The sequence below is a fragment of the Thamnophis sirtalis genome, unplaced genomic scaffold, assembly GCF_051295495.1.
Source record: "Thamnophis sirtalis isolate CommonGarterSnake01/CBP01778 unplaced genomic scaffold, rThaSir2_p1.2 scaffold_2, whole genome shotgun sequence".
NCBI lineage: Eukaryota > Metazoa > Chordata > Lepidosauria > Squamata > Natricidae > Thamnophis > Thamnophis sirtalis.
The window spans coordinates 63,149,530-63,171,407 of NW_028261382.1; the positions used below are offsets into that span (position 1 = coordinate 63,149,530).

At 47.2% G+C, this 21,878-nt stretch overlaps 1 protein-coding gene across 1 annotated transcript in view; it reads right to left on the minus strand.

The window, feature by feature from the left end:
• The window catches only part of MMP17 (matrix metallopeptidase 17), an 87,493-nt gene extending 77,956 nt beyond the window's left edge, over positions 1-9,537 (minus strand). Inside the window, exon 1 of the mRNA XM_087705791.1 lies at positions 8,814-9,537. Within this exon, the coding sequence (XP_087561917.1) occupies positions 8,814-8,948 (135 nt within the window). The 5' untranslated portion in view covers positions 8,949-9,537. The remainder of the gene's footprint in view (positions 1-8,813) is intronic.
• Positions 9,538-21,878: the final 12,341 nt, after the last annotated feature.

A 21,878-nucleotide genomic window follows, 5' to 3' on the forward strand; every position in this document is an offset into this window, starting at 1 on the left:
CCAAAGACACGCCGTAATCTGTGACCGCAATGCCGGTTGACTCTCATTCTGGATAAACAAAATACATTTTTAACACATTAGTCTTCCACTAATGTTTTGGTTTTGCAGATGTGCGCAACGCACACGTTTGCAAAACTAAGCCTTGCATTCCATTCTTCCTTCCAAGTTTCCCCAGATGGGAAAGGCATGGTTGTTTGTTTTCGCCAAGACAATTTGTGCAGCTGTAACGCAATGCTGTAAGCTTCCCACCCCCCCAAACTGGCTAGTTTACACCCTCTTCAATCGAAGCCTCGCGGTTGATTTTACAGATTACAGATTCACAGAGTTGGAAGGGACCTTGTAGGTCATCTCATCCAACCAGAGGTGCTATTCTGCTGGTTTGCACTGGTTTGGGGGAACTGGTATGGCAGTGGTGCGCACCTCTGCTACCGAACTGGTAGCGGAGATAAGAGTACTGCAAAAACCATCCCAAAGTTTCTTTATACTAGCACTTCCTAAACTTTGAGGCAACCTTAATCGACAACCAGAGGCCCTTGAAATGAATGAACTTTAAAAAGGATGGACTGCAACACCCAGAATTCCCACCATCAAGGTCCCCCAGTATGCTAAGGGGGGATTATGGATGCTGAGGTCCTTCCTTTTTCCAGTTCATCCATTTCAAGGGCCTGAGGTTGCCAATTTGCCTTACAAGATCACATTTCCAAGGAGCCTCTGTTAGGAGAAAGAACATGCTCCTTATACGGCCATTTCCCACCGTCAAATCACAAGATGCTTTTTATAATTTTCCAGGACGTCTCACTCAATTACGATCCCTTCTTCCTAGCTTCACCAAAACAAAGCTTTTTTTTTTAAAGTAAAAATTCATCCAAAAGATTTTATTGGTAGGGTTGAGAGCTGCTTAATCCTGCAGTGATCGGGAATGAGAAGGAAATTGATCTCGCACGCTTTGGCCATCCATCCGGCCAATCCCATTCCACAAGAGCTTATCTATTGATGACCTTTGCCGATTCTGCAGAACTCAGATTTCCCAAATGGTGGAGAGATTCTGTACTGCTCCAGTTTTGGAGAGTCAGTTTCATAACACGCAGGCAAACATGCCCACTATAGGCAGTAAAATACTTTAAGAATTAGGAGATATTTGAAAGAAGACACCCATAGGTTTTCCTCAATCCCTCACTCCCTACTTTTCTCATGCCCTTCCTTTCTCCCTCCCTCCCCATTCCCCTCCCTTGTCACTTCCTTCCTTCCTTCTCATTCCCCTTCCTCCTCTCTTCCTTCCTTCTCATTCCCTTCTCTCCTCCCTTCCTCATCTCCCTCCTCCCTCCTTCCCTCTCTCCCTTCCTTCTCATTCCCCTCCCTCCTTCCTTCCTTCCCCATCTCATTCCCTCCTTCCTTCCCTTCGTCTCTGCCTTCCTTCTCATTCCCCTCCCTCTTCTCTTCCTTCCTCATCTCCTTCCTTCCTCCTTCCCTCCCACCCCATTCTCCTCCCTTCCCACTTCCTTCCTTCTCATTCCCCTCCCTCCCTCCTTCCTTCCCCATCCCATTCCTTCTTTCTTTTCCTCCCTCCCTTCTCTTCCCGTCCCTGCCTCCTTCTTCTTTCTTTTTCTTTCTTTTTTTCCTCCCTCCCTCCCTTCTCATTCCCCTCCCTCCTTTTCCTTCCTTCCTTCCTTCCTTCCTTCCTCCCTCCCTCCCTCCCTCCCTCCCTCCCTCCCTCCCTGATTAGGTCTGAGAGCTGGAAACCCACTTATAGCTCCTCTTCTTCTTGAATTGCCACTTTAATTCACAGAGCTTTGATACGATGCAACCGAAGTGGCTTTAACGGCCCCTAGGGGGCTGCAAAAGCTACCTTTACATTTTGGTAAAATAAAAGGGAGGGAAGCCAAACTGTACCTGGAAACTAAGCTGGCTCTGCTTCGTAAGCAAGGCAAGGAGAGCAGGAAAAAGCTCCCTGAATGCTCTCTTGCAAACTCCAAGAGAGCAGCCTCTTGCAAACTCCAAGAGAACCCAATGCCACATGCGCTAATTAGAAGGTAGCATTTTCAAAGGAGCTTTTCATCCAACAGCTATTTTGCCTTTCTTTCTTTCTTTCTTTCTTTCTTTCTTTCTTTCTTTCTTTCTTTCTTTCTTTCTTTCTCTTTCTTTCCTTTCTTTCTTTCTCTTTCTTTCTTTCTTTCTCTTTCTTTCTTTTCTTTCTTTCTTTTTCTTTTTTCTTTCCTTTCCTTCCTTCCTTTTCTTCCCCCCCTCTCTCCTTCCTTCATTCTTCCCTTCCTTCCTTCCCTCTTAAGGGTTGGGGGGGGGTCAGCCTCAGTACGACACCAATTATGCTGGCTTGTACTTTGGCAATGCTATCATATGGCCTGCTTGGTGCTTACCTTAATAGAAGTTGTGAACCCAATTATGGTGGTTGGTTAATGTAATAGGTTAGCGCAGCCAATAGATAGATCAATAGAAAAGATGATAGATAAATAGAGAGACAGACAAATGATGGATGACAGATAGATAGATAGATAGATAGATAGATAGATAGATAGATAGATAGATAGATAGATAGATAGATAGATAGATAGGCAGGCAGGCAGGCAGGCAGGCAGCAGAAAGACAGACAGACAGATGATGATAGATGATAGATAGATAGATAGATAGATAGATAGACAGACAGACAGACAGACAGCAGAAAGACAGACAGATGATGATAGATAGATAGATAGATAGATAGATAGACAGACAGACAGACAGCAGAAAGACAGACAGATGATGATAGATAGATAGATAGATAGATAGATAGATAGATAGATAGATAGATAGATAGATAGATAGGCAGGCAGGCAGGCAGGCAGGCAGACAGCAGAAAGACAGACAGACAGATGATGATAGATGATAGATAGATAGATAGATAGATAGATAGATAGATAGATAGATAGATAGATAGATAGATAAATAGATAGATAGTCGAAAGACAGACAGACAGATGATGGTAGATGATAGATAGATAGATAGATAGATAGATAGATAGATAGATAGATAGATAGATAGATAGATAGACAGACAGACAGATGATAGATAGATGATAGAGAGATAGAGATAGAGAGATGGATAGATAGAATTAGATAGGATGTTGATAATGATGATGAAGATAGATGATTGATAGATAGATTATGATAGACAGACAGACAGACAGACAGACAGACAGAGAAATGGATGATGATAGATAGATGATAGATATTTAGATATATAGATAGATGAATGGATGGATGGATGGATAGACGGACAGAAGAACAGACAAACTAATAGGATTAGTGTGATAGGTTAATCCAGTTGATTCCTGGAGAAGGGACAGTTAACCCTCCAAACTCAGCTGACCCAGTTTTGAAGGCTTCCCAGAGATGTAATCTTAAAATTCCCTTTCTCCCCAGGAAGAAAGAGACAAGGGAAAACCACTTCCAAAAACGCTGCCTAAACTTGGTCACCTAGTCCTAAGGCTTCAGAACTGACTTGGTGGCATCAAAACAAGGCACTGGATTGGTGCTGCGATGAAAGGGGCTGGACCAGAAGCCAGGAGATGGTGAGTTCTAGCCCTTGCCTTAACCGCAAAGCTCGTTGGGTGACTTTGGCCCAATCCTTCTCTCTCAAGCTCCAGGAATGGTGGCAAACACCTTCCAAAACTCTTATCGAGAAAAAAGGCACAGTTGAAAGGAACAAGAAGCTTATGAAGCAAGGTGGAGGGGAGGATTGGATTGGATCAAAACTACAACCCAACTGACTCCATTACAAGGCCTTCAAAACTACAACGGAGGGATGGACTCTGGGAAAAAACCTTATCTGACTTATCTGCTCATCGGTTGGCTCGATCCTATCAGCAAATTCACCTCCCAAATAAAGGAGGATATTTGTAGTCCCGGGTTGCAATGAGGAGGGGTCCTGGGTGCTCTCTGAGCTTCGGGTTTTTCTTGCAGGTGTTTTAAGACCCAACTAGGTAATACCATCAGTGTTGGAAGAGAGTGGGATTTCTAGACTGGAGGAGGAGGGGAGGAGAGAAGGAGGAGGAGCAATGTGGGGTCCTTGGTGCTCTCTGAGCTTGTTGGTTTTCTTGCACACGTTTCATGACCCAGCTAGTAACACTGAAGATGTTACCTCATCATGAAATGTCAAAAACCCCACAGTTGTTCCTCCTCCTCCTCCTCCTCCTCCTCCTCCTCCCTCCTCCTCCTCCTCCTCCTCCTCCTCCTCCTCCTCCTCTTCCTCCTCCTCTCCCTTCTAGCACTGATGATGTTCCCTAGTTGGGTCATGAAACGTCTGCAAGAAAACCACCAAGCTCAGAGAGCACCAAGGATCCACAGACCTCCCAAACCTTCAAGAATCAAGCAGGCATCGAGGCAATACCAAAATGAATGAAGGTAAGACAGCGTTTTCAGTAGCGCCAATGACAGTTTATTCTTGGATATTATCACCAGCTCTTTGCCCTCAACCTAGCCATGAATATCTCCAGCAACACGCTGGAGATTACGAATGAGCCTCAATTGTTTATTTATTTTTTACGAACGAGCCTCAATTGTTTATTTATTTTTTAAAAAAGAAGCAACGTACAGCCGATCGCTTTTCAGTATGCCCCACATCTGCACCCGAAATCACCTCAAACACCCCGTGCCACCAGGAATAAATTTGGACTCAGAAGGAGGAGGAGGAGGAGGAGGAGGAGAGATAGTAAGAGTAATAATTCAGAGTAATAACAGGCAAGAGAAGCCATCTGGGTTTGCATCAAACTAGCAGTTTTCTGCGTCTACATCAGGAGGAGGAGGAGGAGGAGGAGGAGGAGGAGGAGGAGGAGGAGGAGGAGGAGGAGGAGGAGGAGGAGGAGGAGGAGGAGGCAAACTAAATGCACGGCACTAGAACAGAATCACTTAATGATAGCAATGTGGATTCTTCTCCAGTTAAAAGTACACCTCCGGGGAATACTAAGAGTAGTCTTTCCTTAGGGAACGCTACCAACCCGTATTAAATTAAGTGGAACTGTGGAATAATCCCCATTCAATATGGGTTCTCCCAAGGATTGGAAGGATTTAAAAAATGAACTCAATTTACTTAGCTTGTGCTATCTGCTCCAAGATTGGAGAAATCCAGATGTTGCTGGAACAACAACCTCTAGTAGACAAGATGGTCAACAATGAAGAATGCTAGGAGCCTCTGGAGGCCCACCTCTATTCCGTGCCTCCACGTATTCCAGTTCACGAACTAGCAGAAGACATTCTCAACCTAGCTATCTCAAGATGTTGGGTACTCCATGAGCAAACTCACTGAATATGGTTTCTTTCCTCTAGGTAGAGGTAAAGGTACCCCTCGCACATATGTGCTAGTCGTTCCTGGCTCTAGGGGGCGGTGCTCATCTCTGTTTCAAAGCCAAAGAGCCAGCGCTGTCTGAAGACGTCTCCCTGGTCATGTGGCCGGCATGACTCAATGCTGAAGGCGCACAGAATGCTGTTACCTTCCCACCAAATGTGGCTCATATTTTTCTACTTGTATTTTTATGTGTTTTCGGAACAGCTAGGTTGGCAGAAGCCGGGACCAGTAATGGGAGCTCACTCCATTATGTGGCACTAGGGATTCGAACCGCTGAACTGCCGACCGTTCTGATCGACAAGCTCAGCGTCTTAGCCACTGAGCCACCGCATTCCTAGAGTCGGGACCATTTCCACTAGAACATGGTTTTATTTGGGAATTGAAATGTGCCCTTCAAGAGGAAGTTATGACCATTTCCATTAGCCCAATCACTTGGGCAACCTTTACCATCATCCTTAGTTATAGCTTCAGACTATCGTGTTCTCAAACCCAGCAGAATCTGGGACCCTAACCCTAACCCTATCTCAATTTTGCACACGTCATTGAAGCTCCCTAGGCATCCCTATGGGATGCGGTGGCTCAATGGCTAAGACGCTGAGCTTGTCGATCAGAAAGGTCAGCGATTTGCAGTTCGAATCTCCAGCACCGCATAATGGAGTGAGCTCCCGTTACTTGTCCCAGCTTCTGCCAACCTAGCAGTTTGAAAACACGTAAAAAAAGCAAATAGAAAAATAGGGACCACCTTTGGTGGAAAGGTAACAGCATTCCATGCCCCTTCAGCGTTGAGTCATGCCGGCCACATGGCCATGGAGACATCTTCGGACAGCACTGGCTCTTCGGCTTTGAAACAGAGATGAGCACCGCCCCCTAGAGTCCGGAACATCAGCATATATGTGTGTGGGGAACCGTTACCTTTTCCTTAGGCATCCCTACTAGAGCAGCAATGGTCTACTGGGGGATAGAGCTGCCTTTTCCTCATCTGGGGCCTCATCTAAGTAACATGGAGGTAAGATGGACCTATTGTAGAGTCCATGCAACATGAGTCTCAAGAGCTACTTAAAAGATCAGCCTTCCCCTGCAAGGTTTTTTTGACCCTCAGCCACCTCTGTCTACTACCTCTGGAGCAACAATTTCACCCATACACATCCCAGCACGAGCAAACACCATAGTTGATCACTCCCCCATCCAGAGAATAGATCTTGTCTTGTCTCTTTCAAAGACCGAGCACCGTTTTTCAACCAGCAGCGGAAAGGACAGCCCCGTCCCCAAATCTATTTATTTATCTATTAAATTTATATCACCGCCTATTCGCCCATGGTGACTCAAGGCAGCTTACATAATTTAAAACCATGTTAAAAAAGCAATAAAACCAATCAAAGGATCAGATAAATTCATAGAATAAAATCACTCCTACCCACACTTCCCTCCCCAGCGACAGCACATCACATGAGCCATTGAATGGGCTCCATCCTGCTCGGTGTTCCCCAAGCCCACTGGCAGAACCAGGTCTTCAGCGCCTTCCGGAAGAGTGTCAGAGTTCTAATCTGGGGGGGGGGGAGATGAAATTCCAGAGAGTGGGGGCCACCACGGAGAAGGCCCTTCTTCTGGGTCCCACCAGGTGTTTCTCCCTCGGGGATGGAGGGACAGACATTTCCTGGCTCCCTGCCTTGGTGGGTCGGGTAGGTGTGATCGGCAAGAGACAATCCTTCAGATCACCTGGTCCCCAGCCACAGTGGGCTTTAAAGGGGACAACCAGCAAGTTGAACTGCACCCAGAAGCAAGCCGGCAATCCATGCAGCTCCCGCAGGAGAGGGGAGACGTGTGGCACACGGGGGGGTCTGCACAAAATGCCATTTGTTATCCACCCACCCACCCACCCCCAAAATCAAGAGAAAGCGATTCCCACTACGAACGGTTGGAAATGGGTCGGGAATAAGCACGGTTGGTTCGGGAGTCAGGACCTGCCAGGCGTCGTCGTTTTTTTCTGGCTGAGCCATTTTGTTCAAGCTAAAATTGGGGAGGCGCATCTTTCCCCTGCCACGCAGAGAATGTCTTCGCTTCTCCACGGGGGGAATTTTTTTTAAAAAAAGGTTGCGGTTGTTTTGGTACCACCACGACAGGGGCGAGACGGGGGAGGTGGGACGCGGAGGCAAGAAACGGAACGATCTCTACAGATAGCCGGGAAGAGAGTTTAAAAAAATAAAGCCACCATTTCCTTCTGTGCGCGCAAGAGAGCGCCCAAGTGATGAAAAGCCTTTAGTATCAATCGCAGGGTAACATTAAGATGAAGATTTCACCTCCTTCCCACCCGGGACGCCGAGAACGCATAGCAATGCTGAGAAAAGTTGAGGTTTCCGTGGAGTAAAGGAAGGACAAGTGGGAGAGGCGAGGGTAGCATAGCAGCTCCACAGCAACTCTCTCCAGCCCTAGAGACACTGCCGGGTGTAAACAAACAGTAACAGCGTTGGAAGGGATCTTGGAGGACATCTAGTCCAACCCGCTGCTCACGCCCTAGGGATTCGAACCGCCGAACTGACAAGTTCAGTGTCTTAGCCACTGAGCCACCTAGTCAAGTGCACTGCAGGGGTGTTAGTCTATCCTGACGTTCAACAGGGCTTCCTTCAAGTCCCGGAGAAATCGGAACCCTCCCGGGGTGTGGGGGAATAAGTGGCCTTCAACTTTCACAGATTAACAGAGTTGGAAGGGACCCCGGAGGTCATCTAGCCCAACCCCCTTCCCAAGCAAGAGACGCCCCCCCACTACCTCTGCCTCTACCTAAGCGCGAACTCACAACCTCCTGCGACTGTGAGGCGAGAGCCCCACCTCTAGGGAGACTTCTTGACTAAGACGTACCCCCCCCCCCGAAACACGAGAGTCGGAAGGGGGAGAGAGGAAGCGCGTGGAAGCGATTCACACCTAGACCTGATCTCGAGGCTAAAGAGATGCCTCCGGGGCTGATATGCAGAAACCGCAAGGCGACTTGTTTCTCGCCCTTTTCTCCCCCCACCCCCGGCTCTGCCAACCTGCTGCCAAGCTCAGCTATGCCAACCAGCTTCCTCTTCTCTCTCTCTCTTTCTCCCCCGACTCCTGGAGGAGATCCACCCGTCCCCCCCTCCCCACTGTCAGAAGGGGAGAGAATTCTCCCCTTGATCTGTTGACCGTTTGGAAGCCACCGAAGGAATGGAAGCGATCTCTCCTCCAAGGGGGAAGGAGACCCGTATAAGCATCCTCTATTTTGGTCTGGAAGGACCCTCGCCAAGCTCAGCGCGGGTCCCTAGACTCCCTTGCCAAGAAGGGAAGGGGTTTGCTGGGGGCGGCGGGGGTCCTGGCACCGACCTTCTGGATTGGGATGAAACGGTTGCTCGCCTCTTGGCACCCCCCCTCCATCCCCTGGAGAGGTCCCTTCGCTCAGAAGACAAAGCCCCCCACCCCCGAAATATAAAATAAGAGAGAGAAACGACCCCCAGGGCTCCACTTACAACTCCCCGCGTCAGCTCCTCGGCGGTGGGGCTGGGGGCTGCCAGGGTCCGCCGCGTCGCCAAGCAAAAGGCCAGCATCAGAAACATCTCCTGGGTGGGGGACACGGAGGGCCGGGGCCAACAGCTGCCCAACATCCCCTTTAGTCGTCTTCCAGCGCCGCCGCCGCCTTCAGCCGCCGAGCCGCCGAGGAAGGCTGGGGAGGACGCCGGGCGATCCGCAAGGGGGAAGAGGCGGAGGGCGACATCCGCGCTTCAGCGCTGCCGGCGGGGACCGTCGCCGGCGGGGAGAAGCCGCTCCCCTCGCAGCGGCGGCGGCGGCAGCAGCAGAAGCAACAGCCGCCCCCTTCCCTCCAGCCCGTTTCGTCAAGCCGAGGGGCCGTCAAGAAGGCGAGGATGGGGTGGGGGGGGCGCAGTGGCGGAGGATTCCGGAGCCGGGAGGCCTGCGGGTTTGGGGAAGTGGCTGGGCTGGGGGTCGCCGGCTCAGCTGCGCCCAGAGAAGAAGCGCCGAGAGATCCGAGGACGGCGTCGGTCCCAACTTTTCCGGCGCAACCGGTTGCGCCAAACAGACAAAGCAGCAACCGTGGATCAACAGGCGCTCCAAGAAGCGTCCTTAGAAGAGTTGCGAGGGATCCAGCGCTGGCTCTGGATCGCGCCCAGCGGGGAGCGATCCGAAGCCCCCACCCCAAGCCCCTCCAGCTGGGTGCTGGGCGTCGCGGTCCGACAGTTGCCCGTGAAAAAGAAGAAGAAGCGCGCAGTCGCCACCCAGCAACACCGCGCCGCAGCCGCCGGGTCAGTGAAGGGAGCGCAGCTGAGATGGAGAAGTCCTTCGGCCGCGGCAACGAGAGGAGGGCGGAGCGGGGGCGGCGGCGGCAGGGAGGGGGAGGAGAGTGGTCTCGGAGGCGTCGCCGGCCGGGCCGGAGGGGGCGCTGGCGAGCGGGGAGGCGCGCTCCCGGGCTCGGGCACAGGGGGCTCCTTCCCGCGCGTCAAGACGCAGCGCAGCCGCGAGCTTGGATGGATGGAGGATTCCGCGTGGCCCGGGCGCGGGTTGTGCCTCTGGAGAGGTTTTGGGGAGGGGTGGGGTGGGGGCAGAGGAAAAAATGAGGAAGGGGGAGTGCTCTGCAAAATCTAGGCTGGGTGAGGGAGGGGAGCAAGGAGATGCTCCAAGCGTTCCAGGGGCGCAAGTCCTTGCCTGGTCCTGTCCCGACTTCGGAGCGCTCCAGCGCTTTCCTTCCTGTTGGGGATGCTCAGTCATCCAAGTCACAGTTGTCCCAAAGGTGCTTTCCCCCCCCCCCCGAGAGACACCTGGACTTCCTTGTTTTTTTCTTTTGAAGACGTTTTGCTTCTCATCCAAGAAGCTTCTTCAGCTCTGACTGGATGGTGGGGAATCGAAGGATTTATATTCCTTGCAGACAGCTGGTCATTTGCATCCTTTTGGAGAGTAGTTGAGGCCACTTGGAGGTTTATCTATATCCTCAGGATCACCTGAGTGGTAAAAATGGTTCCTGTAGTCTGCAATTTTTTCCTCTGGAAATCCATTCCTGCTCCCACCCCATTCCAAGGGCGTCCATCCCAAATTGTATAGCTAAAGGTCAGTAGAGATTCTCAGCCCTCCAGGTCATGGTTGTCCCAAAGGGGCTTTAGGCAACTGGACTTTTGGGGTTTTCTTTGAAGACGTTTCGCTTCTCACCCAAGAAGCTTCTTCAGCTCTGACTTGGATGGTGGGGAATGGAAGGATTGATACTCCTTGCAGACAGCTGGTCATTTGCATCCTTTTAGAGGGTCATTGAGGCCACCTGGAGGTTTATTTGTGTCCTCAGGGTCACCTGAGTGGGGCCAATGGGTGTGGAGCCTTCTTGGAGCAGGGTTGAAAGGACTGTGTTGTACATGGATGTGTTGAATATGGTGTAGATTGGAGAAAGGTGATGTCGTAGTGAGACACGACAGCGAACGGAGCGAGCCAAACTGGGGAGGGGGCTGTTCTTTGCATCACCATTTTCCATCATCAGCATCGTCTTCGTTGTCATCATCAATCATGGGAATGTTACTCCTCGGAGATAGCGCGGAAGCCCCTTCTCCCTGCGATTTTTTGAAAACCGGAAGCCAACCACAATTCACACATCAACACACACACATCATAAAAGCATACCTGCAGAGAAAGCTAAATAGCTAATTTTTTGTTTTTTTTTAAAGAGAGAGTTTAAGCAACCATTAAGACACATCTTTTTAAAACTGCCAGCCTGGGAAACTAGGCAAAGAGAAACTGGCATGGGAAGGGTCAGATAAAGCAGCGGACACCAACTGGTAGTTCCATGAACCACTGGTGGTCTGCAAGAAAATTGTGGTGGTTGCAGAAAAATTATTTGCATTTTTTATGTTGCACTAAATCAGGGGTCCTCAACTACGGCCCCTGGGATGGATACATGCAATGAACGCCTGTATTGCTGCAGAGAGTCTCCCCCTTTGGGGTCTTTTTGTGTGGGTCGGAGGTGGGCAGAAATTCCGACTTGGGGTCTGCTTTGGCCTCCTGGTGTGGGGCTTTGGGTGAAGGCTGGAGGGAAATATCGCTGGTGGTAAAGAGCCGGAGGCCTCGTTCCAGTGGGACTGCATCACGGCCTGGAACTGGCTGACCATCTCAGCCCACTGAGCCTCCAGGCACCAGTACTTGGCCTTGCACTCCCGCAGGTCTTCCCTCTGTTTGGAAAGCCTATGCTCATAGTCCTCACTGAGGTGCTTTTGCTGAGCCTCCTTCTCGGTCAGATCCAATCTGAACTGAGCTGTTTTGCCAACTCTTTTTCATGGTGGCTGCTTAGCTCCAGCAACTGCTTCCCGTTGGGGCCCTGGGAGTAGAGGCGCCCCTTGACATAAGTGACGTTGAGTTGGCCATGCCCCTCCAGTCACATGACTGCCTAGCCACCCCTACCTAGCCAGTCATTAGGCAGATCATGTTAGTGGTCCCTGGGGTCCAAAATGTTGGTGATCCCTGAGATAAAGAGATGGCATAGCCCATGGCTGCATAATGAGCCAAGCAAGGTTTTCAGAAGGGACTCTCCCTAGTTTCTTAGGCTGTAAAGGAGGGGGCTGAAATGGTGTTTGAGAAAGACCCTGAGAAACAGGGCGGGGAGATGCTGTTTAGGGCAGGGGTCCCCAATCTCTGGGCCTCAGCCCATTAGATTATTAGGAAGCTCACTGAAAAAAAAGTATCATAAAAATAGTCTTATTTTTTGGTTTCTTGATTTCAAAGTCAGAAACAACATTTTTTTTCTCACTCTGTCGATGAAGGATGGAGAAACTTGGATCTGCAGACCGATTGCAGCTCATAATTTATGGGCTTTGTTTAAATCCTCTTATATTTTTTATTTGTAATTTATTTGTATCCTGCCTTTTATTATTTTTACAAATAACGCAAAGGGTGTGAACTTATCCCATACTTCTTCCTCCTCCAATTGTCCTCACAACAACAACTCTGTGAGGTAGGTAAGAGCTGAGAGAAAGGGACTGGTCCAAGGGCACCCAATTGGCCCTCATGCCTAAGGTAGGACTTGAACACAATGTCTTCTGTTGATTGGCTCAAAGTCACCCAATTGGCTTCCATGCCTAAGGAGTGACTAGAACTCACCCTGTCCTGTTGATTGGCCCAAAGTCACCCAACTGATTTTCTTGTCTAAGGTGGGATTAGAACTTCCAGTCTCCTGTTGATTGGCCCAAAATCAACCAATTGGCTTTCATGCCTAGGAGTGACTAGAACTCACCCTCTCCTGGTGATTGGCCCAGAATCACCCAATTGGCTTTCGTGCCTAAGGCAGGACTATAATTCACTGTTTCCTGACATCTAGCTGGTGCCTTTACTATTAGACTAAAGTAGTGTTAGGGGCGGAGCTTAATGTAGAAGTAAAGTCCCACCTCCTTAATGCTCCGCCTCCTGCTAAATCGAGCTCTTGAATTCTCCACCCTTTCGCATTTTCTGAAACCTGTTGGATTCCCTAGTCAATAGGATATTATTTTTATTGATTCACTTCGGTATTTATCTCTCACCTTGCCATGACGATGCATAAGGCCGCCTCACATGTTGTTTTAAAGAAAAGCAAAATTAGAATACAACTCTGCCAATAAAACAGGAGGCACGACACAGCCATTGAATAGCCCCATAAAACATATTCCACACACAGCAAAATAAATTACAACCTGAGCAGCTCTAAACAAGAAGACAGGGAAAACGGTTAGAATAAAATACGTTGAGGGGGCACCCAGGAACGAAGCTGCCTATGGTGTCTCTGTGTTTTGTGTGTGTGCATAAGGATATTGTTACTTGGCAGATGAAGACAAGGAGTAAGAGGCACAAGAGCAGGGACTGATACAAGGAGGAGGAGGTGGGCAGGGGGGAAGGATTGTGTGGTCCATTAGTGCTAGAAGGGAGTGAGGTTTGCAGGGAGAGGGGGGGAGGAGAAGCAGAGAAGAGAAGAGAAGAGAAGAGGAAAAAAGTGGGAGGAGGAGAAAGGAAATAGAATAGAATAGAACAGAACAAGAGGAGGAGGAGAAACAGAATAGAATAGAATTGAATTGAATGGAATAGAATAGAATTTAGGATGGAATGGAGTGGAGTAGAGTAGAGCAAAATAAAGAATAGAGTAGAGTAGAATAGAATAGAATAGAATAACAAAGTTGGAAGGGACCTTGGAGGTCTTCTAGTCCACCCCCTTGCTTAGGCAGGAAACCCTACACCTCTTCAGATAAATGGTTATCCAACATCTTCTTTAAAACTTCCAGTGTTGGGGCATTCACAACTTCTGGAGGCAGGTTGTTCCACTGATTAATTGTTCTCACTGTCAAGAAATTTCTCCTTAGTTCTAAGTTGCTTCTCTCCTTGATTAGTTTCCACCCATTGCTTCTTGTTCTACCCTCAGATGCTTTGGAGAATAGCTTGACTCCCTCTTCTTTGTGGCAGCCCCTGAGATATTGGAAGACTGCTATCATGTCTCCCCTAGTCCTTCTTTTCATTAAACTAGCCATGCCCAGTTCCAGCAACCGTTCTTTACATGTTTTAGCCTCCTAATCATCTTTGTTGCTCTTCTCTACACTCTTTCTAGAGTCTCAGCATTTTTTTTTACATTGTGACGACCAAAACTGGATGCAGGATTCCAAGTGTGGCCTTACCAAGGCCTTATAAAGTAATATTAACCCTTCATGTGACCTTTCTGTCAGCTTCGGCTGATTTATGCTAACTTCCAATCTTTGCCACCTTCCAAGCAAACAGTCCTTTGCCCCGAAGTTGCACGTTTCATATTTGCCTTCCCCTCTGAGCTCCCCTGGAAAACCTCCCGGTGTGTTCCATCTCATCCGTCCATCCCAAGCCCTCTTTTCTCATTGGTGGAAAGCTTTGCCTTGCCACCCAATCCGATCCTTGCCAAAATCATCAGAGTTATAAGTTGGTGCTTATTAAAATCCCTCCAGGCGTGTTTTGAAATGCTGCCTGCCGCGTTTCATTTGTAAGAAATATTATCTTGGAGTATTTTGTGACAAGTCACCCATTGCTTAGCAACATCGTGTTAGAGTGATTTTTTCAACTAAGTTCATAATCCTTCTCATATGAGGAATTATATCACTTGGCAGTTGAGACGACCTCGGGCTGATTCACTGTTTTCCTGCAGTGCAGCACAAAGCCAGGGGAAAGCCGGCGGAATCCACTTCGATCAATCAGGTTGGTCTATTTGTTTGGGGGAATGACAAAGAGATCACTTTCGTTTTTACCTTGAAAGTATAACGGCTACAATTTTATCCCAAACTGAGAGGGTGTGGATGGCCTGTACCATGCACATCATTAAAGATACATTCTGAGAATCAGAATGAGTCCTTTGGGATTGGGCGGCATATAAAAGCTTTAAATAAATAAATAAATAAATAATAAATCACTAAGGAGCAGCTGTCTTAATTCTCTTTCTCCCAGGAAGATCACCTAAACTTTGCCATCTTTTTGCTCTCTGGAATCCAGCCCTTCTCTCCTTTGGAATCCAGACAGCATTCCACCACACTCCCTGTCAAACAGAGTAGATATTGTTCTGACCTAGGCTTCTTGAAAGCCTGAAGCAAACTCCTCGTCCCGACAAAAACCCCTTTTATTAATTGACTATGAATTCTGCTCATTCACTTCCAGCAAAGTCTTTCAAGGGTGGATTTGCAGTCACAGATCTTATCTGTCTTGGAGAGTTGCCAGGCCGATATCTGCAAAACTTGCAATGAGTCTGGGAGGGTCACGAACCAATTAAGCATACTAATGGTCTCCTGAAATCTCTCCTCCCCTTTTGCTCCTCTTTTATCTTCTCTGGGAGGGACCATTCATCCTCCACCTGAGGTCTTACTCCCAAGTTGACCCCTGTTCTTTAGCTATTCCCTTCATCTGGCAACTCTGCGCATGCACACACTGGGAAAAGGCTCCAGCTGTTCGTCTGCCTGACCCTGAAGGCAGCTGATAACTGGCATACGGCCCTGGCCCCCTCTCTGCCTCTGACACAGAGCCCTCATCAGAGCCTTCCCCAGACTCCAGGACTGGCCCATGTTCCTCCCCAACCTCCTCACTGTCCGAATCTGCTGCCAGTTCTGCTGGCTGCTGGCAGGCCATAACAGATACAATCAACTATTTTCTTCTAAAAATCTTATGCCAAATCCAGCTAACCGAGTAGCTCCAAACTTGGAATTTGCTATTTCTATCTAGAGCAGGGTTTCCCAACCAGGAGTGCGAGACAATATTCCAGGGGCGTGCAAAAACGGGCTTTAAAAGTTTCAAAATTATAGTGTATGTGCATAATTCAAACCAGGTATTTACTTTTGTAAGGGGTGTGAGAATATATTAGAAGCATTCTAGGGGTGCGGGGTATAGAAAAGGTTGGGAACCCCTCATCTAGAGGCTTAAAAGTTGTCCGATCATGAGAACCCGTTTCCTACTCAGTGTAAAACTAGACATAGGCATTATCGGAAGGAAACCTGACAGCACGCAATCTGCTAGAGTGAAATTCCCCGAGGATGGGATCCAGCACGAGTCTGAAAGCTCAGAAGACAAAACCTCTGGTCCTGGGAAGTGACCCAGATTGGATCCTGCAACATTATCTGGGAACACGTACATTCACTTTCATTTGGGAGATCTCCTGATCCAATCAGCCAAATACCCTCTCAACACATACACCCAAGCACAGTTCTACTTGGATCAGCCTGTTGTAGGAGACGACCAGAATGACCCAGAGGGCAGGGTGTGGTCAAATGCGTCATCAGTCTCGAGTCCCTGCGTACCAACAAGAGATCTAAGTTCAGCCCACCTTGAATTCTGTTGACTGTTATCTAGTGCCTATTTGCTTTAACTGTTAAGAGTCCAGATTCTTGTAGAGAATGTTAGCATACAATCAACTTTTACATTCATTTGAATTGCCTGGATTTTCTGATTTCCTTGGCACTTGATACTGGTTCTTTTTACTTTCACAGAGATGTGTGTGGTAGATGGGCACAGCAAATGGCGAAGGCATTTAGCTCCCTGTCCATCAAGAAACCACAGTCTATTGGATTTGAGGGCAATGTGATGATGATCAAAGGTGATATTCAGCTGGTTCGGACTGGTTTGGGTGAACTGGAAGCTCCGACGATAAGTTGTTCCCCGCCCACCTGCCCCTGCCCCAGCCTGTCCTTTCTAGCTCATCTCAATTGCTGATTTCTCCCCACTCGCTGTTTTACTTACCGTTGCTGACTTGGAAGATAAGTAGCTGAGCTTCTAAAATGCTCCATTTTCACCGTTGTGTCCAAGTGCTTTAAGCACATGGGCGCGCAAAGAGCGCGCTCACCGGACCGGTTGTCTGGGGAATTCTGGGAGTTGAAGTCCACAAGTCTTAAGGTTCCCAAGTTTGGAGAGCCCTGTTCCAATTGGATTATATTTTGGATCACCCACCAGAATCCCTGAGGGTTTTGGAGCAACCATATAGCTAGGGAAAAGAAGAAGAAAATTGTCAGTGTGATACTTGATAACAGCAGAGCATTTTCATAATTAAAAGAATGGACTGGGATATTTTTCTCTTGCTCAAGCCCTGGCATTTTATTCCAAAGCTGAAATGGATTTCATCGATAAATATCTGGATTAAATCAAAACTCCACGGAGGAACAGAAAACTGCATTTGTGTTATCAGACATAAATCCCCCAAGACTGTTACTGGGATGAGATGCAGATCTAAATTGTAGAATTAGGTTTTTTGTTTTTTTATAAAGCCATTTGGTCCCTTCAGCAATTTTTTTAAAAAAACAACTGTTTTTGCTTTCACAGCCAGGGAGAAAGGATCTCAGCTTCCAACATTTGCAAATTTGCTTGCTTGGTTTAAATTTGAATGCCATTTTAAAATCACATCTCATTTGGAGGTGGGCATGAAAAGCTCAGTCCATTAATATTTTTAATGGCTTTGCAGCACAAGCTACTCTCAAAAAACTTCCTTTCCAAGATTGCTGGTAGGCAGAATAGAAGAATAGGATAGAATAGGATAGAATAGGATAGAATGAGGAGGAAAGAAGGAAGGAGAAAATAGAATAGAATAATAGAATAGAATAGAATGAGGAAAGAAGGAAGGAAGGAGAAATCAGAATAGAATAGAATAGAATGAGGAGGAAAGAAGAAAGGAAGGAGAAAATAAAATAGAATAAGGAGGAAAGAAGGAAGGAAGGAGAAAATAGAATAGAATAACAGAATAGAATAGAATGAGGAGGAAAGAAGGAAGGATAAAATAGAATAGAATAAGAAAAGAAGGAAGGATAAAATAGAATAGAATTTAGGATAGAATGGAATGGAATAGAATAGAAATTAATATGGAATGGAATAGAATAGAATAAGAATAAAGAGTAGAATAGAGAATAGAATAGAATTCTTTATTGGCCAAGTGTGATTGAACACACAAGGAATTTGTCCACACGAGGACCGCACAGTTCAACTCTTGAGCTACAAATCTTCTCTTCTAGAATAGTGTCCACTTTCTAAAAATACCAGGCAAGGGAACTACCAGACTAAGACTTGGAACGTGACCCTGAAGCCATCAGGTCCAACCCCCTGTTCTTTGGAAACCCTCTCTGGGAGATGGTTCCCCCCCCCCTTCGCTCAAACACAGCTGCTGGAGAGAAGTCCACCCACTCTCTCAGTACTTGATTTTTTTTATAGAGAAGGCTTGCTTAGCATTCATATGAAGCTTAATTCTCTGCAACCATTATTCTGTGGTGTCCTTGATGCTATCTGAGCTTGGTCGAACAGAGCCAAGCTCAGAGAGCACAAGGACATCACAGTCGTTCTCCCTCCTCCTCCTCCTCCTCCCTGCAAACCTCCCTCCCTTCTATAGCCCTGATGATGTTGACTACTTGGGTCCTAAAATGTCTTCAAGAAAACAACCAAGCTCAGAGCACCAAGGACCCCACAATCATCCTTCCTCCTCCTCCTCCTCCCCACAAACTCCACTCCCTTCTTGCACTGATAATGTTACCTACTTGGGTCATGAAATGTCTTCAAGAAAACCACCAGGCTCAGAGAGCACCAAGGACCCCACAATTCAACCCCATCTACGAATAGTGTCTTCCTATGAAGCCTACGAAGTCTCATTATTCTTTGTCATTGGCCATGCCGCCTAGTTAGGTTGGAAGCATCAGTTCATCAATAGCTGGAGACTTAGAGTTGCTCCAGTCCTTAGAGAGAAGAAGCTTTTCTCCACCTAAGAAGATGGCTCTCATTTTTTTCCTTTGCAAAAATGGCACCTGGAAGCACCTGGGTAGGATGACTTAAAGCCAGGAGCAAGCTTGATCTCTTTGCTCTCACTATCTCTCATTTGGAAGAAATTGCCATCAACAGCCTGGGAAACTACAGGTCCCTCATTCCTGGCCCTGTGAAATAAATAAATAAAAAAGCGATGGTTGAACTGCTGCCTTTCTCATTATGAGTCTTTAATGAGCTTTTTTGCCATTTTTTCTTTCTTGAAGGAGTAAAAAAAAAGAGAGAAGATCAAGGACGAAAACCCTGCGCAGCAGGGTGACAAGTGACTGACGAATTTAATTGACAGGCAACCTTGGTCACCTGGAGAGAGGTCTGCTAAGAGGACTCTCCGTACGCCAAACATGTCACACCGGAGAGGGATGCTTCAAGAGCCATTTCACCCCTCCCCTCTTCGAAAGCATCAATTTTAAGTGCTCTTTCCGTTTGGCGTAATTGACTAGTGGAATGACATCAGAAAGATGCTGGGAACACAGATTTATTTTAACTCCACCAAGTGTCTTTGGAGTTGCTTTGCCAGCCCGGCCAGAATTAAATTAGGAGTAGTTCCAAGCAGTTGGAAGGGGTCCACCGTTAGTCCTTGTAACGATATGTGGGGAAGACCTTGGGAGACAGGCGAAGAGGCGCTGTGGGGTGAGGGGGGAGGTCAAAGAAGAGACAGCCCAGGCCACAACTGCATAAGGGACTCTCCCTAGTGTCCTGGGCTGTAAAAGAGATGGGGGGAAGGGAAGAAAGAGAATTGTACTTTCAGATCTGCAAGATTCTTCTAATATAGCTTATAAGAAAACAGAATCCGCTCATCTAATTGTGATTGCTACCTGGTTTACTCCGCAAGGGCTGACCTAACAGACTTGGAAGGGACCTTAAAGGTCTTCTTGTCCAACCCCTGCTCAAGCAGGAGACCCTATGCCATTTCAGAGAAATGGCTGTCCAGTCTCTTCTTAGAAACATCCATTGATGCAGCACACGCAACTTCTGAAGGTCTTCTACTCCAACTCGCTGCTCAAGTAGGAGATCCTATACCATTTCAGATAAATAGTTGTCTAATCTCTTCTTAGAAACTTCCAGTGATGGAGCACCCACAACTTCTGAAGGTCTTCTGAAGGTCTTCTAGCCCAAGTCCTTGCTCAAGCAGGAGACCCTGTTCCATTTCAGGCAAATGGTTGTCTAATCTCTTCTTAGAAATCTCCAGTGCTGGAGCATTCACAACTTCTGGAGGCAAGTTGTTCCACTGATTAATTGTTCTCACTGTCAGGAAATTTCTCCTTAGTTCTAGGTTGGATCTCTCTTTAATGATCTTCCACCCATTACGTATTCTCCTGGCCAATGATGCTTTGGAGAATAAGTCAATCCCCTCTTCTCCTTAAAGGTAAAGGTTCCCCATGGAGATATGTGCTAGTCGTTCATGACTCTAGGGGGCGGTGCTCATCTCCGTTTCAAAGCCGAAGAGCCAGCGCTGTCTGAAGACGTCTCCGTGGTCATGGGGCCAGCATGACTAAACGCCAAAGGTGCACGGAACACTGTTACCTTCCCACCAAAGATGGTTCCTATTTTTCTACTTGCATTTTTTTACATCCTTTCGAACTGCTAGGTTGGCAGAAGCTGGGACAAGTCACAGGAGCTCACTTCGTTACGCAGCGCTAGGGATTCGAACTGCTGAACTGCCGACCTTTCTGATCGACAAGCTCAGCATCTTAGCCACTGTACCACTGTGTCCCCTCTTCTCCTTAGGATAGTCCAAATTGTGGAGCTATCCCATATGCTATTTCGTTTTTTAAAAAAAGGTGCAGTTCTAATACAGTTGGTGTATTTAAGGGGAGGGGGAAAAAGCCAAATGCTTTGTTTAAATGGAAATTTAGGAAAATCATTTTCAGTACCGTTCATGCACTGAATCTCATTCCAGCTCTTGCAAATGGCATATCGTAACGATCACTTTGCCATGATGGCATCTCACAATGCTTGTATCCGGCACCCAACCTTTTCTCCGGGCTGCGTTTTAAGCTTTGGAGTGGTGATTTGGAGAGAAGCCCATCCCAAAGCAGCAGATGGGCTGATGACAAAACCCAAATTGGATTCCATTCCTATTTAAGCGTAATTGATAATAAAAGAGGTGATTCTGTCGTTGGTGTATTTACTCATTTCCTCTTCCCGCCACATAACATGTAAATCGAGAAACTTACCCTATAATGTAAAGAAAATAACCTTTCACGATGGTAAGGAAAGACGGTGATTACATGACAGAAATCCTCCATCAGTTGTCAGCCCCTCTCTGAGTCAGATACTGAGAGAGCCGCTTTAGAGGAAGTATCTCAGGGGGAAGAACGCCTGGGTGGGACAACCTCTTCAAGGGGTGCTCTCCAGGCACAGACGGTGAGGAGGGGGGCAAGAAGGAACTTTGCTTGGTGTAGGGGCAAGGCGGAAGAGCATTCTGATTTCGGGTTTAGAGACGCAATTTGACTGCTTCTTAAGGCTCTTCTTCTGCTACGTATTCAAAATGGATTGTGATTAATACACATACACACACACCCGCACACACACACACCCATACATGCACATACATATAGCTGTGCTTTTTTATATATAAAGAAAACTCTGTCTCTGTCTGTCTGTCTCTCTCTATCATCTATCTGTCTGTCTGTCTGTCTGTCTGTCTGTCTGTCTGTCTGTCTATCTATCTATCTATCTATCTATCTATCTATCTATCTATCTATCATCTATCTATTTTTCTATCAATAAATCTACCTACCTACTTATATGTATCTATTTACTCTCTCTCATCTGTCTATATCTACCTAGCTACATACCTGTCATCTATCTATCCATCTATCTATAGAGAGGGAGGGAGGGAGGGTGAGAGAGACAGAAAGCATATGCATCTCTCCCTCTCTCTCTCTCTCTCCACCTCTCTCTCTATGTATCTCTCTATCATCTATCTATCTATCTATCTATCTATCTATCTATCTATCTATCTATCTATCTATCTATCTATCTATCTATCATCTATCTATCATCTATCTATTTTTCTATCAATAAATCTACCTACCTATATGTATCTATCTATCCGTCTATCTATAGAGAGGGAGGGAGAGAGAGGCAGAAAGCATATGCAGCTCTTTCTCTCTCTCTCTCTCCCTCCCTCCCTCCCTCCCTCTCTCTCTCTCTCTCTCTCTCTCTCTCTTGAGAGCAGGCATCGGAATTTCATTTTTCAATGTCTGCTAGTGTGTTCATAGAAAAAAAGTGACAATAAAGGTGATATACTGTATCCAGTTTTGGTCACCACGATGTAAAAAAGATGT